The 15,732-nt window shown below is 47.2% G+C and overlaps 1 protein-coding gene across 5 annotated transcripts; it reads right to left on the bottom strand.

Moving 5' to 3' along the window:
* Positions 1-218: 218 nt before the first annotated feature.
* IDNK (IDNK gluconokinase) lies at positions 219-14,610 on the bottom strand. Of its 5 annotated transcripts, none has more exons than XM_025988254.2 (5): positions 14,459-14,610; positions 10,337-10,367; positions 9,872-9,958; positions 4,667-4,710; positions 219-2,027 (listed from the first exon to the last, which is right to left on the bottom strand). In XM_025988254.2, exons 1-5 carry the CDS (start codon positions 14,506-14,508, stop codon positions 1,682-1,684), a joined length of 558 nt encoding a protein of 185 aa, XP_025844039.2. In that variant the 5' UTR covers positions 14,509-14,610; the 3' UTR covers positions 219-1,681. The 5 variants fall into 5 exon arrangements, with proteins under 5 accessions (XP_025844039.2, XP_025844041.2, XP_025844044.2 ...); XM_025988256.2 differs by lacking the exon at positions 10,337-10,367 and adding an exon at positions 10,132-10,273 and having other exon boundaries at positions 14,459-14,600; XM_025988259.2 differs by having other exon boundaries at positions 9,872-9,954; positions 14,459-14,584.
* Between the last annotated feature and the right edge of the window lie 1,122 nt (positions 14,611-15,732).

Raw genomic sequence — 15,732 nt, 5'->3', positions numbered from 1 at the left:
TGAGTTTCAATATGTAACATTTGGACACAGTTACCCTAAAGCAACCCAGTGGAGCAGTTGGGTGCTTGTGCCTGTGGGCTGGTAAGGGTGTCGATGGAGCGTGATGGAGCATGTTATATTCGTGATGGGAAAATACACCACGATCTTCTGAAATGGTAAACAACAACAACAAAAAGGAATACAATTGCTCCTTTATGGTATTCTCAGAAACTTCATTGTATGGTACAACTGCAAAAAACATTTTTATTGAGGGATATGATAGATTCTGTGTTCCTGTAATCATAAACAGGCTTTTTCACCAGGTCCTATGTGACAGTCCAGTGGGATGAAAATCAATTCCTTTTTGGGAGTAGCTGCCTTCACTGAGAACTCTGGCCTGGGCCAGAGGCTATGAGATACCCCATCTTTCCACCCCAATGGAAGCCAGCTGAGAACCAGAGCTTTGTGATACTGCAGGTCCTTAGACCCTGCAGAGTGCCCATCACAGTACTCAATCCAGACTCACTGAGTGCAGTGGACAATCACCGAGTCCTTCCTCTGTGTTGGGGGGACTCTCGGCCTGCCTGAGTATGTTGACTGGCCTACTGGAGAGCTCAGATGCTGAGCAGTGACGGTTGACAGAGACTGAAACCAGGCAGGAGCTGGCAGAGAGGAAAACCTGAGGCTTAAACTTCAGTTTTCTTAAGCAAGGTCTGTCTACCCAGAAGGGTTCTTTCACTCCCTGGCACCCCCGACAGATATTCTATTTCTGGTTCTCAAGACAGACTGCATGCCCTTGGAGAAAAACAGGTTATTGGTTCCAAAATTCACTTTCAGGGCAGGGCTATTCGGTGGCCCTGCAGAGTAGCTGTATTCTGTGGCCTTGGTTATGATAAAGAGATAAAGAAACTTCTTTCTGGAGCCTCTGGGGGAAGGGCTGAAACCCAGCCTTTGCTGAGTAGACTGGCATGCACCCGTGCCTCCCAACGTCCTACACGGCCTCCCCTAGCCCCATTGCCCCTGGCACATTGCTGCCCATGTGAAAGGTTCATTTCATGTCTGTGCTGTAACAGCTGTGGTGTTCCTTCTTTGTCCTAGGATCTGTTGCTGATGGCTTTTGCAGCAGGAAGGCAGGTGGCTGACACCAGCCTGGTCTCACAAGGGTCTCTGCAAAATGAGTGGGGACGGCTGGTCAGTGAGTCTCATGCTTCATCCACTGTGCTTTTATTTACCTTGAGATAATCCAAGGAGAGAGGAGAGGATTAGAAGTGTGTGGTGTGACATGACTTGGTGGTGAGTGGTCGATTTTGTACACGTTTCTGCTCCTGGGACCAATTTCTAGGGGATACCAAGGATAGCCAAGTTTGATTTATTTGTTCAAATATAGGTATGATCAAGAAATGTTCTAAATAAGGTGGTGATTTACAGCATCGATTACGGGGTTCCCTCTGATTGTTTGATTAGGTCATAGGAATTTGAATTTCTACTGAAGCTTTACTTTCAGAGTTCCCTGCTGTTTCTTCTCAGTGTGTCAGAGCACAAATTCCTAAAAATATACCCCAAAAAGTGTATCTCAGTATACTATGATTTGTTCCCCTTAGGAATTTAGAATACAGTATTGGCAAAGACACTAGAACATAGTTTGGGATGGAATAGAGGTTTCCTGATTGTTCTAGACTGCCAATCTGAAACTGTTCTCCTTTTATCTTAGAGTGTCCATGATTGTAGCAATTATCTCTGAAAGATTTTTGTCCACACTGATTTGAATGAAATTTTCTGGAGCTGATGGGGGCTCCAGAGTATCAAACTGGGACTGCAGTAATTCAGGAGGCATGAAATGTCCTTTTCTTTTGAGTAAGCGTCCAGAGATGACCTCAAACGACCCATTCAGATGGACCACGAGGAGCTTCACCTCGGCTGGCTGTTTGTCCTCCCCTGTCCCATCAGACTTCAGAGGTGTGCCATCTTTTCCTCGTATTAAGATGTCTCTGTACATTTTCTTCAGACCTGAACAGGCTAGAACCACATGCTGTCCGGAGGCTACATCTCTGTTAAAAAAGGGGGAGTGGGACTAAGAATAAGGACATTGAAAATCATTGGTGTCAATTCTAGGTTGAAGACTTCTACTTCTCTGCCAGTGGAAGGCATTACAAAATGTCAGACAAGTATCAGGCAGTCCAGGCTTTAAGGTAAAGCTCTTCCTTCTGCTAGTGAACTGAGTCATCCCTTGGGCAAGGTATTTACCTCCCTGAGCATCAGTTCATTTTCTGCTAAATGGGGCTACATAGAGTACCTGTCCATAGAATTGTGAGAAAAAGTTTATCAAGGTGGCCAGGACACAGGAAGTGCTCGGTAGGTGTCAGCTGTGCTGTGAATGTAGGATGTGGCTCAGCCACCACTTGTGGACATGGACACACACATCTCAGCTCAGGTTCTCTACAGGTGTTCAGTGATATGAATTTTACAACTGGGTTTTCCCAGTATGCTGGAAGTCGGGTGAAGTTACCCGTGGAAAATTGGAGAAAGCAGGAGAAAAGGGAGTATCAGACTCTGTGTGGTCAAGATGAGCAAGAGATGAGAAGCTTCCAGGGATGTGCTAAGAAAAAAAACCTGAGCCAGAAATAGATGTAGAGTGATAGGCACCAAAAAGGGAAAGCAGCGTGCGCCGACACTGCACAAGTGAGCCCCCAGTTCCACCAAGCTGCTGTGTGCCCCCCTGTCTGTGGGCAGGAGAGGCAGTCATTTTTGGTTGGAAAGGGACGCAAGATGTGAAGGGTAAACCGTGACTTGGGAACTTGGTAGAATGTTTGCTTGTTCTAGAACGGAGGATTCTGAAGGGGTCTGCTTCTGACCTACAGCCAGTATACACTTGAGATTCAGTGGATGGAATGTATCATAGCAACAAACTTATGTACCTGAGCCTTCTGGCTTTTCCCAGAGGCCATGGGTGAGAGCTTGGTTATTCTGGGTCTGATCACTGCTCTCCTGAGGATCTTCACTTCTGCTTCCATCACAGGTCAGTGTATTTGATCTCTGACAAGCCTATTTGTATTAGAGACTCAGGTGCGTGGGATTTCTTAAACCCTGAAGCCCTAAACTCCAAACCTCTGCAAAGACATGGTTGCCAGCTGCGTCGGTGCCATGTGAAAAAGTAAACTGAATTTTTAAGGTGAAGTATATTCTAATTGCATATGGTGCAGATGGTTTTAGATTTATAAAATATGAAATATCTTCATTTTAGAAAGCAAGATTTCATTTAGAAATTTTAGAAGGCTTGCTTTCTTTTAGAAAAATCTTGCTTCATTTGCTAAATGAAATCTTGCTTGCTTGCTAAAATCTTGCTTCATTTTAGAAGAAAGCAAGATTCTCACCTTCTGCCCCTCCCCACGCTTCTCTCTCTCTCTCAAAAACAAATATTGTTTTGGCATTAACAGCTTTTTTTTTCAAAGGCCATTTAGAGTGATTCTCCTTTGAAAAATAAGCTCACATTGAAATGAACATCACTGTGGTCACCCTTGGGTGTCCTAACATTGTCACCCATAATTATGTGTGGGTTATAGATAGGGCAAAATCCAACTTTCCAATTCAAAGGCTGCGATTTATATCTGATTAGATTTATATTTGTTAACCCTGGCAGCAAAGTGGTATTTTTTTAGCTTGGGTTTAAATCATTTTTACTAATATTGATTAATTATAGATTGCTATAAAATTGTTTTATTAAGCATGATCATGTTTATAAATTGCATTCATAATGAAGCAAATGGGGCAAAATGTTAATAGGTGGAGGATATGTAAAAATTCTTTCAACCTTCCTGTAAATTTGAAACTATCAAAATTTAAAAGTTATATAAATTGCATTGACAAAAAAGCAAGCAAGATTTTAGAAAGCAAGATTTATAAGCCATTCCCTGCCTTTTCTTTATCCTTCTCCACATCCCAACCAGGATTCCTAGGGGTTAGGTCCCCAGATGGGTGGAGGGGACCAGAGGCACAATACAGAGCAGGACAATTTGGGACTGCAGTTCTGGTGACCAATTATCTGTTCATTTACAAATGACCCCAGGTCTTTCCTGGTTGCCACAGCTTGAAGTAGGGGGAAGAAGTAGTGACCCAGATGTGACTAGAACCGTGGTAGCATCAGTTACCACCTCTCCAGCACTTACTGTGTTTTAGATACCGTTCTGAGTGCCTCCCATACTTCATCTCACTAATTCTCACAATAATCTGTAAGAACTATATTTATCCCCATTTTCAAATGAAGAAATGGGCTTATGGAAGCCAGCTGACCAAGATTTCTAGATGATAACTGTGAAGCTATCTAGAAGGTTCATCTCCAGAACCCAACTAAATTACAGGTGGGTTCTGGCTGATTTAAATCATTGTTGGTTACTTAACAGAAGTCCACTCCATTTCTGGGATCCTTAGTCACCAGCCAGTTGTGACTTCAGGAGTATATATATATTTTTTAATTTTATTTATTTTTTCATGATGGGGCGGGGGGGCAGAGACATAGGCAGAGGGAAAAGCAGGCTCCACACAGGGAGCCCGATGTGGGACTCGATCCTGGGACTCTAGGATCCTGGGCCGAAGGCAGGTGCTAAACCACTCACTGAGCCACCCAGGGATCCCCATGCCTCTCCTTTAGTTTTCTTTACCTGTTGGCTATCAAGGCCTGATGCTCTCTTACCTTAGTAAAATGTCATGTAAGTTGCAGAGCCATGGAATCCTGTCCTGAAATTAAAGCAGACACAAAAGTGACTTTCCCAGATACTGTTTATTTGTGTAGAAATACTGTTAATCATGTTCATCAGTGAGAAATCTTAGTGATTTTGAGAAGTAGGCCATGCACAAGGCTGCTGCGGGGTCAAGTCTCTGGGCAGTTAAGCACAGCAGCATTATGATGGGATTAGCGCCCTTTGAAGAGACCAGGGAGCTAATTTGTGCTCTCTCTCCTGTGCTGTAACCGCTCCTCTTTCCCACACCTGTGAGCCAGGGAGAGGACCCTCACCAAGAACCTGACGATATTGGCATCTTGATCCTGGGCTTCCAGCCTCTAGAACTGTGAGAACTGAAAGTCTCCTGTTTTAAGTCCCCAGTCTGTAGTATTCTGTTACAGAGGTCCAAGCTGACCAAAATTCATCTGAAAAACCATCTGGGCCTGGGGCCATTTTGAGGAGAGATCTCTGATTACAGATTCAGTTTTTTAATTTTTAATTTTATTAATTTTATTAATTTATTTTTCTTCAGTTTTTTTTAATGAACATCGTGTTATGTTCAGGTTTTCTATTCTTGATTCAGTTTTGGTATCTGAGGTAGCAGGAAGAGATGACACATACAGTTAGCTCTCTGGACTTAAGATCTTCTGATTCTTAAGCCAGATGCAGCATCAGCAAGGTCTTATTTCCATTGTGGGGGGAGAAGCAGACTCGTCCCCAGCACCAAGTCAGTGCCTTCCAAGCCCATTTTCCCACAGTAATTTATATTTTTCTAAGTTGTCCAATTTAAGTCTTTAAATTTACTAATGGTTTATTCACAGCCCTCTTTTCATCCCTAGTCTTTTTTTTTTTTTTTTTTGAGATTTTTAAAAAATTTATTTATTCATGAGAGAGAGAGAGAGAGAGAGGCAGAGACACAGGCAGAGGGAGAAGCAGGCTCCATGTAGGGAGCCCGACGTGGGACTCGATCCCGGGTCTCCAGGATCACGCCCTGGGCTGAAGGCAGGCGCTAAACCGCTGAGCCACCCGTGCTGCCCCTCATCCCTAGTCTTAATTGTGTGTTTCCCCCCGACTCTTGACCAGTCTCATTAGAGATTTGTCTTTTTTTTTTTTTCAGTCAACATTGGTCATCACTAACAATGGGATTACCTTTTGTTCCTTTGTTCTATATTTTGTTAATTTCAGTATTCACTTCTATTTTTTTCTTACATTCTTTTTATTGTTTTTCCTCCTTGAACACTTAGCTCATTACTTTCCATTTTTATTGTTTTTCCAGAAATGCATTCATAGGGCATACATTTCCTTCTAAGTAATGTTTCAACTGCATCCCATAAGTTTTGGTTGGCAGCACTTTTTTTTTTTTTTTTAAAGATTTTATTTATTCATGAAAGAAAGGCAGAGACACAGGCAGAGAGAGAGGTAGGCGCTCTGCAGGGAGCCTGATGAGGGACTCCATCCCAGGACCCGGGGATCACACCCTGAACCAAAGGCAGATGCTCAACCACTGAGCTGTCTGGGAGTCCTGACAGCACTTTTTGTTGTACATTTCTAAATAGAGGGAAGGGCATAATCTAAGACTAGGAGTATTAAAGATGGTGTGTGGAGACTCTTGAGTAAATGAATGAAACAGATGCTGCTTAGCACTGCTGAACAGGAGGTATGGGGGTAAGGAAGGTCAGGAGAAACCTTGTGGACCGGGTGGTCAAGGACCTGAGTGACCTGTTAAAGAGGTTGGACTTTGCCATAAGGATTTTAGGGAGGACTTGGGGCATGAGCTCCAAATTTTGTGTTCACATTTGTGACAAAAAGGGAGTGACTGAGATCTCTTCACAGAAGCAGAAATTGGAACAAGAAGGAAATATTAGAGCAGATTCACTCATTCTGAGTAGTTACTATGGATGGTAGGATAAATTATGGAAGTCAAACACACACACAGTCTTAGGGGAAGAGAAGAGGAAACATAACTGAAATGAGCATTTCTGCTCATTCAGACCCATTTCTGCCTGCTGGGTCTGACATTCAATGTCATCTCATTGTGGGTGGTGTGCCCCCAGCGCCAGTTCTGTGCATGCAGGCGTTCATGCAGGAGTTAGAGCATCAAGAGGACAGAGAAAGATTCCTGGGCCTGTGAGTGATATGATGGAAACCTCTAGAGACCTGTGGTGTCTCCTGGGAGGGGATGGTGATTAGAGGGAGAAGGGGAGCTAAACTCAGAGGAACAACTCAGAGGCCAAGTATGTCCAGCACTGCTGTGGGAAGCGGACAGAGCAGAAGGAAGGAGCAGGAGGGGAAGAGCAGGGGCAGGGACTGGTTTTTACCTGGTGTGAAAATAAACGTGAGACCACAGAAGAAAGAAAGCATGTAAAAAGAATATATACCCCAAAAAAGATAGGAAAAAAACCCTCCAAAATTTGTAGGGGTTTTTGAAAGATAAAACCAAGGGTGACGTATTCTGTAAAGATGTTTTCCAGTACTTTCCAAATTTTCTATAAACAGAGCAAGTATTACATTTATAATCAGGGAAATTTTTCTCAAAAAACCCTCATTGAACAGACTTTGCAGTCTGCTTACATGTCACCGTGGGCGTCCCGACACACGGACCTGGGTCGGGGGGTGGGAGCTTGCAGATGCTTGATCATCATCATCATCACACTAACATCGTATCACAGCCTGGGGGGCACATTTCTCTAGGCCAGGCCCGTCCACTAGAGCTTTCTGTCATGCCTCAGTACCATCTGGATGGTGGCCACCAGCCACGCTTGAAATGTGGCGGTGTGACCCGAGAACTGGAGCTTACATTTATTGTATATTCATGTACATTTAAATAGCCTTACAGAGCCCTTGGAATATTCAACGCAGGTTCTTTCTCTTCAAACCCCAGCCCTACCCGAGCCTCCCCAAGGAACCAGTACCTCTGCCTTGACTTTCCCGTTGGTCCTCCTCACGGGGTCACCAGGGTGGGACTGGTCACTAGGGTGACCCGCAGGGGCCCTGGGTGCCAGCCTGGCTGAAGCCCACACCTTCACTCTCGGCTGAGCTCTCCTCAAGAACGTGATCCCTCTGCCATCCCAGCTCTTTCTCTCCCTAAAGAGCAAGTCTAAAGTCTGGCTAAAAGGTGCAGTTTCTCCTGAAGGTATTTAGTGACTCATAATGTTTCTTCCAGTGACCAATAACCTTTCCTTCCATACAAGAAATTCCTCTTCTGAACTCTACCTCTCTGTCCCCCCACCATCCATCCTGCCCACTTAACAAGCCTCGCTTGTGAACAAGATGAAGGATGTTCAAATGGCATTTGGGTTGCTTTACTTTGTTCTTTAACTTAACTTTTATTTGCATTCACCAAGGAGAAAAATAACACTGGCACAGTCACATTTCACACACTTGGTAGAAATACCCATAAAGTATGGATGGATTCATTAGTGACAAGCATAAGTGATATTTACTAAATGCTTTGGGTACTTCACTGTGCATATTTTTTTTAGTAGCATCTCATTTAATCCAAGAACCCACTGAAATGGGTCCTGTTACCATCCTTACTTCACAGGAGGAAAATGAGGCACAGAGAGACTAAGCCATGTGCCAAAGGCCACACAGGAGCCAGGTTATCTGCACCAAGTCTTTATCTCTGGTATAACATTATTATGCCTCAGTTATTATTCTGTATCTCTTTTATGGTTCCCTCCACCAGTCTTCTAAAATCAAATGTCACAAACTTAATTTTGATGGTTCAAAGTCTGAATCTTTGCCAACACAGGCCGCACTCCCAGAAGTGTACACTCAGAGTCCCTAGAGTTAGACCCAGTGATGGTGGGGGCTCTAATGCTTTGAGGCAGGACAAAGGGGACAGAGTGAGCTAGTGGCAGCGTAGTCGCAGTTTTGGGCTCTGGCCAGCTCCGCTCTGTTCCTGCCCTTTGGACACGTCCCCTGCTCTCAGCCACGGTGTGGATGATACCTTTGTGTCTCCTGGGCCACAGCTAGTTACGCCAGCCAGGCCAGTTTGTACCTCTGCTCTGGGAGGGGCTCTTAAGAAATGGCCTCGTGACAGTACTCCTCATTTCCTTCCTTCTCTCCATCACGCGTTCACTCACAACTGAGTCACAAGTATCTTCTGAACTTCGCTGTGTAGCCTGCCCTGGGGGTATAGAACAGTTAACAGGCCCCAGTCCTTGCTCTTTCAGAAGGAAAATCTAGTTGCAGAGATAAATATGAATCAAATTCTCAAATGCCAAGTTGCAACCAGGACCAGGGCTACACGGGCCCTGGTGCTAGGAGGGCTTATTGCAGGAGATTTTACTTCATTCAGTAGGTCCAGGAGGGCTTCCCTGAAGAAGTGGCATGGGAGCTGAGCCGTGAGTATATATATAGGAGTGGGGTTAACAGAAGAGGGGACAGAAGTGTATTCCAATAGTGGGAAAGTAGATGCAAAGGCCCTGTGGGGAGGAGCAAGGCAGTAGGAACCATTGAAAGGGGCCCAGGGGCTCTGGTGGAGGAAGGAGGGTGGGCACAGCACCGAAGATACTGGAGTGGGGCATTTGGAGGCGTTTGGGTATTTGGTATTGACCTTGAGATGGATGGGAAACTTCCAAAAGGCTGGATTTGAATTTGTAATGATCTTTCTGGCTTTGGGGTGGATACGAGTCTGCGCTGGTGGCTGAAAGGCCTGAGGAGGGGAGAAGGCATGTGTCCGCACAGGAGGGCCTCTGCCCTCTTGGGAATTACATCCCATAGGTTAAAAACCTGCAAGGGGGATCCCTGGGTGGCGCAGCGGTTTAGCGCCTGTCTTTGGCCCAGGGCGCGATCCTGGAGACCCAGGATCGAATCCCACATTGGGCTCCCGGTGCATGGAGCCTGCTTCTCCCTCTGCCTGTGTCTCTGCCCCCCTCTCTCTCTCTCTGTGACTATCATAAATAAATAAAAATAAAAAATAAATAAATAAAGATCACCTTTAAAAAAAAATAAAAAAAAATAAAAACCTGCAAGGATGCATCATCCAGGTGGGCCCTGCCCAAGGAGGGGCGAGGTGGGACCCCTCCTCACTCTGTTCAGGACAAGTTCAGGACCAAAGCTGACATGCATGCAGGACCCCGGGCTGTGCATGATCATCTCTGGCGTGAGCCCTTCTACACCAAGAGAGCTCTACCTGCAGCTCCCGGCTGGAAACAGAGGCCAGATGTTACCTGGTCATTCAGTGGGATCCCTTTTCCCATCTTCGTTCGATTTTCCTCTGGGTGATAGTCGTCTGCATCATAGAATTTCCATCCTAGCTTTAAGAGCAAAGCGAGAGGGTGTACGTGGCAGGCAGTGTGGCCCATGTGACAACCACCACGACTGATACTACTGGGCAGGTGTGGGAATGGGCAGCCCAAGGACCACCCACCACCCCTGTCTCCCCTCCCCCTCCTCCCCCCAGACGCAGGAACAGGGGCTATGATGCCACCTCACTGTCCCTGTTTCCTGGGCTGCTGCTCCTTTCATTCATCACTCTTGGTGATCACAAGAAGACCAACATGCCTCCACTGGGTTTCAGAAGCCACATCTGTGGTGAGTTTTACAAACCACTATGGGCCAGAAGAAGGGTGCTAAAGGGAGAGAAGCAAAGAGCATAATGGGCCTCGCCTTTGGGAAGCAGCACAACACATTACCTCGGATGCCAGCAGGGCGCCCACGGTCGATCTGCGGAGAGGACACAGAGGTTCGAGTGACTGCCCTGCCCAAGCCCTGCGTGCCTCCCACCATGTGGGGTGCCTTGGGAGACAGACAGCCACCTTGCCATGTTGAGACCCCATACTTTATTGATATTGAAGTAGTGACAGTAATGCTCCCAGCCCTGGAATCCAGAGCATGACATTTGTGTTCTTCAGGAATTTAAATAATTACTGAGTTACCACCAATTTTCTCTTCCAAAAAGCAACATGTAAGATCTCCTTAAACTCCTTAAATTCTTTGGTCCCTGTTTTAGAGATAATTATATTTTGAGAAAAAAATACTGAATAGAGATAAGGTTTTACTGAGGGTACTGGAAGGAGGGGTCTGACTGGGCATTTAACCTCCCAGCACAAGGTTTAAGGAGCTCATAAAAGCATTAACACCGTGTTTGGGGTTTAACAGAGACACCCTCTTAAAGAATAAAATAAAAATCAGAATGACAAGTCAGCCTGGGAGGTAAATGCTCTTTGTGCAATGCGTGTGACAAGGATCTGTTGCTGCCCTTTCAGGAAGCACTCTCGATGAGAAGGGCTTGGAGTCTCAGCCCCTCACCACTGGTCACGGTCTTTTGGCCACTACCTGCCCACATGCTTGTGTGCAAGTCACCTGTTCCTCTAAACCTGTTTTCTCACCTGCAGAACAGGGAACTGAACTACATGTATACACTCACTGCTCGTTTCACTCAGCCAGTACTTACTGAGCACCTGCTAGTCCCTAGGACAGAAAATAATGAAAATAAGACCCTTCCTATAGTCTTCTGGGGTGCTGTCTCTTTTTTGTGAAGAGCTATGGGGGTGGGTGTTAAAGCACACCAGCTGAGACCTGCTCCCTGATGTAACCAAAGGACTGAAGAGGATTGGAACTTCTCCCATTAGGTTCACTGTGCTGAAGCTTGCGTCAAGTGACATATCACAGCCAACTGGTATGACGAGCCCCATGGCTGGTGAAGCAGGAGCTGTGCATACCAGAAATTACACTGAAGTCTAAGATCAGCCAGGGATGAAGATGTCAGCCACCAATCGCAATTTAAAAGAAGTGCTAGGGACGCCTGGGTGGCTCAGTGGTTGAGTATCTGCCTTCAGCTCAGGGCGTGATCCTGGGGTCCTGGGATTGAGTCCCGCATCAGGCTTCCTATGAAGAGCCTGCTTCTCCCGCTGCCTGTATCTCTGCCTCTCTCTCTCTTTCTGTGTCTCTCATGAATAAATAATTAAAAATTAAAATAAAAAAGTGCCAGTTAGATTTGGGTGTAGACTGGTGGGGAGGAGAAAGAAGGAAAAGAAAAAGCCACTATCTCCTGCTCTATTCAAACTTAAACCAGAGAAAACAGGACTCGACATGGACATGGAAAGGGACCTGCGGCAGAAATAAGGCACAGTGCTCGCTCAGAGGAGACTGGTTGGAGCAAGCATCACACACCAGTCTGGGGCCCAAATGTCTCTAAGCGTATTGGTCTAAAGCAGGATCAAGGAGACTGAAAAAGACTAGGACAGTAGTGGTAGTTGGGGCATAGATCAGATGGGAAAGATTCAAAAGGTTGGAAGCTGAGAGTGGCTTCACAAAGGCTGTTAAAATATAAAGAAAACAAACATTGTCAACTACTCAAATAGCTCTGTTCAGTCATTTGTTCATTCATCAAGTCAGCAAATATTTACTGGGCATCTACTACATGCCAGGCATTGTTCTAAACAGGTCAGTAAACGAAAAGGAAAAAGATCCCTTGAATTCAGGTACGGGAGGGGGAAGGCAGTAAACATAGTAAATAAGTCAAATTATTGTTTGACATTGTTACTTGTTTAACTACAATCTTTCTGGTTTGAGACTTGTTCTCTGGAGTCATTTCTTTCCTCGCAAATGTTACGGAGAATGATTTAAAGTCCTGCCAGGCCCTAACAAGGGTTCACAAAAGTCACCGAAGAACTGAATGTTGCCTCATCCACTGATCAATATAATCATTCTCATTTTATTACTCATTTATCCCTCAGCGACAGTTGACACTAAACTTTAACCATCAGAAGGCTCAGGGCCCAGTCCTTGGCCAGCTTCTTTATCTTTACTCCTGCGACGATCTAACATTTTATGTCTTTAAGTTATATCTGAACCAAGGATTCCTGCATTTGTATCTGAAGTTCCCCTCCTGAACTCCGGACTTGGGTATCCCATCCACCACTTGACAAACCCGCTTGGATGACTGACAGACAATTCACCACATCCCACATTGAGCTCATGCTATTTTTTTCTCCAAACCTGCTCTGCTTCCTGCTTCCCCATCAATCAATAGTAACTCCCTTCTTCTGGTTACCCAAGCCAAAAATCCTTAAGTCATCCTTGACACCTTTCTCCCTCTCTCCTACCCCACATCCAGTCCAACACACCTTTCTGGTTCTGCCTTCAGAACATCCCGTGCATATGACCACTTCTCTTCAACTTGTTTCTCTGACCTCATCTCCCATCACTGAGCCGCAATGGCTTCCCTGGTAGTCCACTATACAACAAAGCCCCTGGGCCTTTGCACTTGCTAGATTCTCTCTGCCTATACTGTCCTTTCCCTAGCTAGCCATCAGGCTTAGTTCCTCACTTTTTATGGGTCTTGCTCAAATACCACTGCCTCAGAAGAGCCTTCCCTCGCCATCCTGCCTGCTGTTCTTTGTCCTAGTTTCTCTCCTTTATTTTCCCCTGGAGCACCTACCACTGCCTAGCACACTATATACATGTATTTATTCACTTCCTGTCTCCCATACTAGAATGTAATTTTACTTTTAAGGATTTTATTCACTTATTCATGAGAGACACAGAGAAAGAGGCAGAGACAGAAGGAGAGGCAGGCTCCCCTCAGGGAGCCAGATGTGGGAACTGATCTGGTAACTAGGATTACACCCGGTGAGCCAAAGGCAGACAGATGCTCAACCACTGAGCCACCCAGGCATCCCTAGAATGTAAACTCTTTGAGGGCAGGAATTTTACCTGTACTCTTCACTATATATCAGTGACAGAGTTGGGATTGGGCTCTATAATTACTGAATGCATGAATATTGGAAGCATATAAATCATATGGTTCAGACTACCCCCCCCCCCCCAAGGCAGAGAGGGGCACATGAATTGCCCAAGCTCACACACCCAGGCAGCAGCATCAGAACAAGGCCTTGGGTGCTAAACATCCACTACATCCCAACATAGAAGCAATCTTACATTCTTCAACTTCTTCAAATCATACAACAGCTAAGGATTCTCAGGCTCTTTGTTTTATTTCAAGACTCTCCAAAATAATTTCCCAAGAGATAAGGCTAAAAATGCCTCAATAACTTTGAAAACCTATACTTTCCTAACCTGGAGCAAGAAAGAGTCTTTAATTACACATTTGACCACACAAGAGGTTCCTGGCTCAGAAGATTCTAGAAGGATACTGTAGGCCTTTGAAGTCAGGCTATTTCACCGGATTCCGGTGTCTTTTGCTGCCTGTGGCAGAATGCGGCAGCAGCTGCCTTTTGATTTCGGTCTAATCAAGAAGCCAAAGCCTAGCTCCAGCCCCGCAGTTGGCCAGGCGGTGTTCCTCCTTGCACACCCTTGGAGGGTTTTGTGACCCCCTGTTATTAACACTGACTCCTTCCAGTTAAAGCTGAAAAACGCTGATCACAGCAGAGAAAACAGACGCGAAGGTGAAATTCCCTTTCTTTCTAGAGTCTCAGGACGGATGTCCAGCACCTCGCGGGAGGGAGCGGCCGCTCGGCCCGGCCCGCAGAGGCCTGCGGAGGCCGGGACCGGGGTTGCCCCTGGGCTTCGGGCCTCGCACCCCTGCACCCTGCACCCTCCACCTCGTTCTGACAACAGGCTCCCAAACCCGGGCCCTGTGACCGCCGGGGTAACCGCGGGCGGCGCCCCAGCAGGTGCTTCTTCACAAAGGGCTCTCGCCCGGCAGGTCGGCGGGTGGGGGGAGGGAGCGGGTGCCCCGGGCCTCAGCCGCCTCGGCTGCAAGGGCCAAGCCGGGGGTGCCCAGGACCCGTGGACCCCGCGGGCGCCGAGCGGTGACAGCCCCCGCCTCCGCCGCGCGCCCCCCGACCTACTTCCCCGAGCCGCTCACGCCCATCACCAGCAGCACGTCGGGCGCCGCCATGGCCCGCAGTCCCGCTCCTTCCCGCCGCCTTCCGGGGCACCGAGGGCCGAGCGCTGGGCGCAGGGCGCAGGGCGCAGGGCGCGGGGCGGGCTGGACGACTCCGCCCCCGCCCCGCCCCTCGCCCCGGGCCGGCCACGCCCCTCGCCCTGGGCAGGCCCCGCCCCTCGCCCTGGGCAGGCCCCGCCCCTCGCCCCGGGCCGGCCCCGCCCCTCGCCCTGGGCAGGCCCCGCCCCTCGCCCCGGGCCGGCCACGCCCCCGCCCCGCCCCTCGCCCCCGGGCCAGCCCCGCCCCCGCCCCGCCCCGCCCGGTCCCCGGCTCGGTGCCCCACTGGGTCGCCCGCGGTGGCGGGGAAGTGGAGCTACAGGCCGGCAGGAGCGAGCCGACCCCCAGCCCCTCCACCTGCTCTTCTCCCCCTGCCGTCCTCCTCTCCGATACCCCTGCAGGGGAGCCTCGCCCAGGTCCTCCTCCACCAATGCAAATAGCTTTGGTTTTTTTTTTTTTTTGATTATAGAAAGAAGAAGCTCACACTCTCCCGCACCATGCAGCAATAAACATCCATCGCCCTTTTTAAAAATTCATTTCTTCGGTTTTTCATCATAAGTGTAAACATCCATTCTTAAAATGATCCCTCCTCCCGTATAAACAGGTGGGTACGAACACTTTACGAAACTGGGGTCATGCTGTACACAGAGTATCATAAACGGGCATTTTGTTACAATTATAAGAGGCAGGCATCTTTTGGTGTCGTATATAGATTGGACCATAGTGGCACATGTCCTGGCTGTATGGCTCTGCTCCTTATTTTTTTTTTAAGAGATTTTATTTATTTATTCATGAGAGATACACAGAGAGAGACACAGGCAGAGGGAGAAGCAGGCTCCATGCAGGGAGCCGGACATGGGACTCGATCCCGAGTCTCCAGGATCACACCCTGGGCTGCAGGCGGCTAAACCACTGAGCCACCAGGGCTGCACGGCTCTGTTCTTTAATCTGGCTCCTGTTCTCAGGTAAATTACTTAAGGGGAGGACTATCCCTTTGGGGACTCAAGGGGACTCAATCCCCTTGAAGGCCCATTTGCTCTAGAACACTGTGGTAATTATGTGTCATTTAAAAAATTTGATTAAAAGCACTTTGCTGACATTCTGTCCAACCACCTCTGTTAACCAAATTCATATTACAGAGTCCTCAAAAACAATAAAGCCGACATAAAGCACTTATCTAAT

This window comes from Vulpes vulpes, chromosome 1, assembly GCF_048418805.1.
Source record: "Vulpes vulpes isolate BD-2025 chromosome 1, VulVul3, whole genome shotgun sequence".
Taxonomy (NCBI): Eukaryota; Metazoa; Chordata; class Mammalia; order Carnivora; family Canidae; genus Vulpes; species Vulpes vulpes.
The sequence above is the reverse complement of the archived record's forward strand: the minus strand, read 5'-3'. Positions and strand labels throughout refer to the sequence as shown.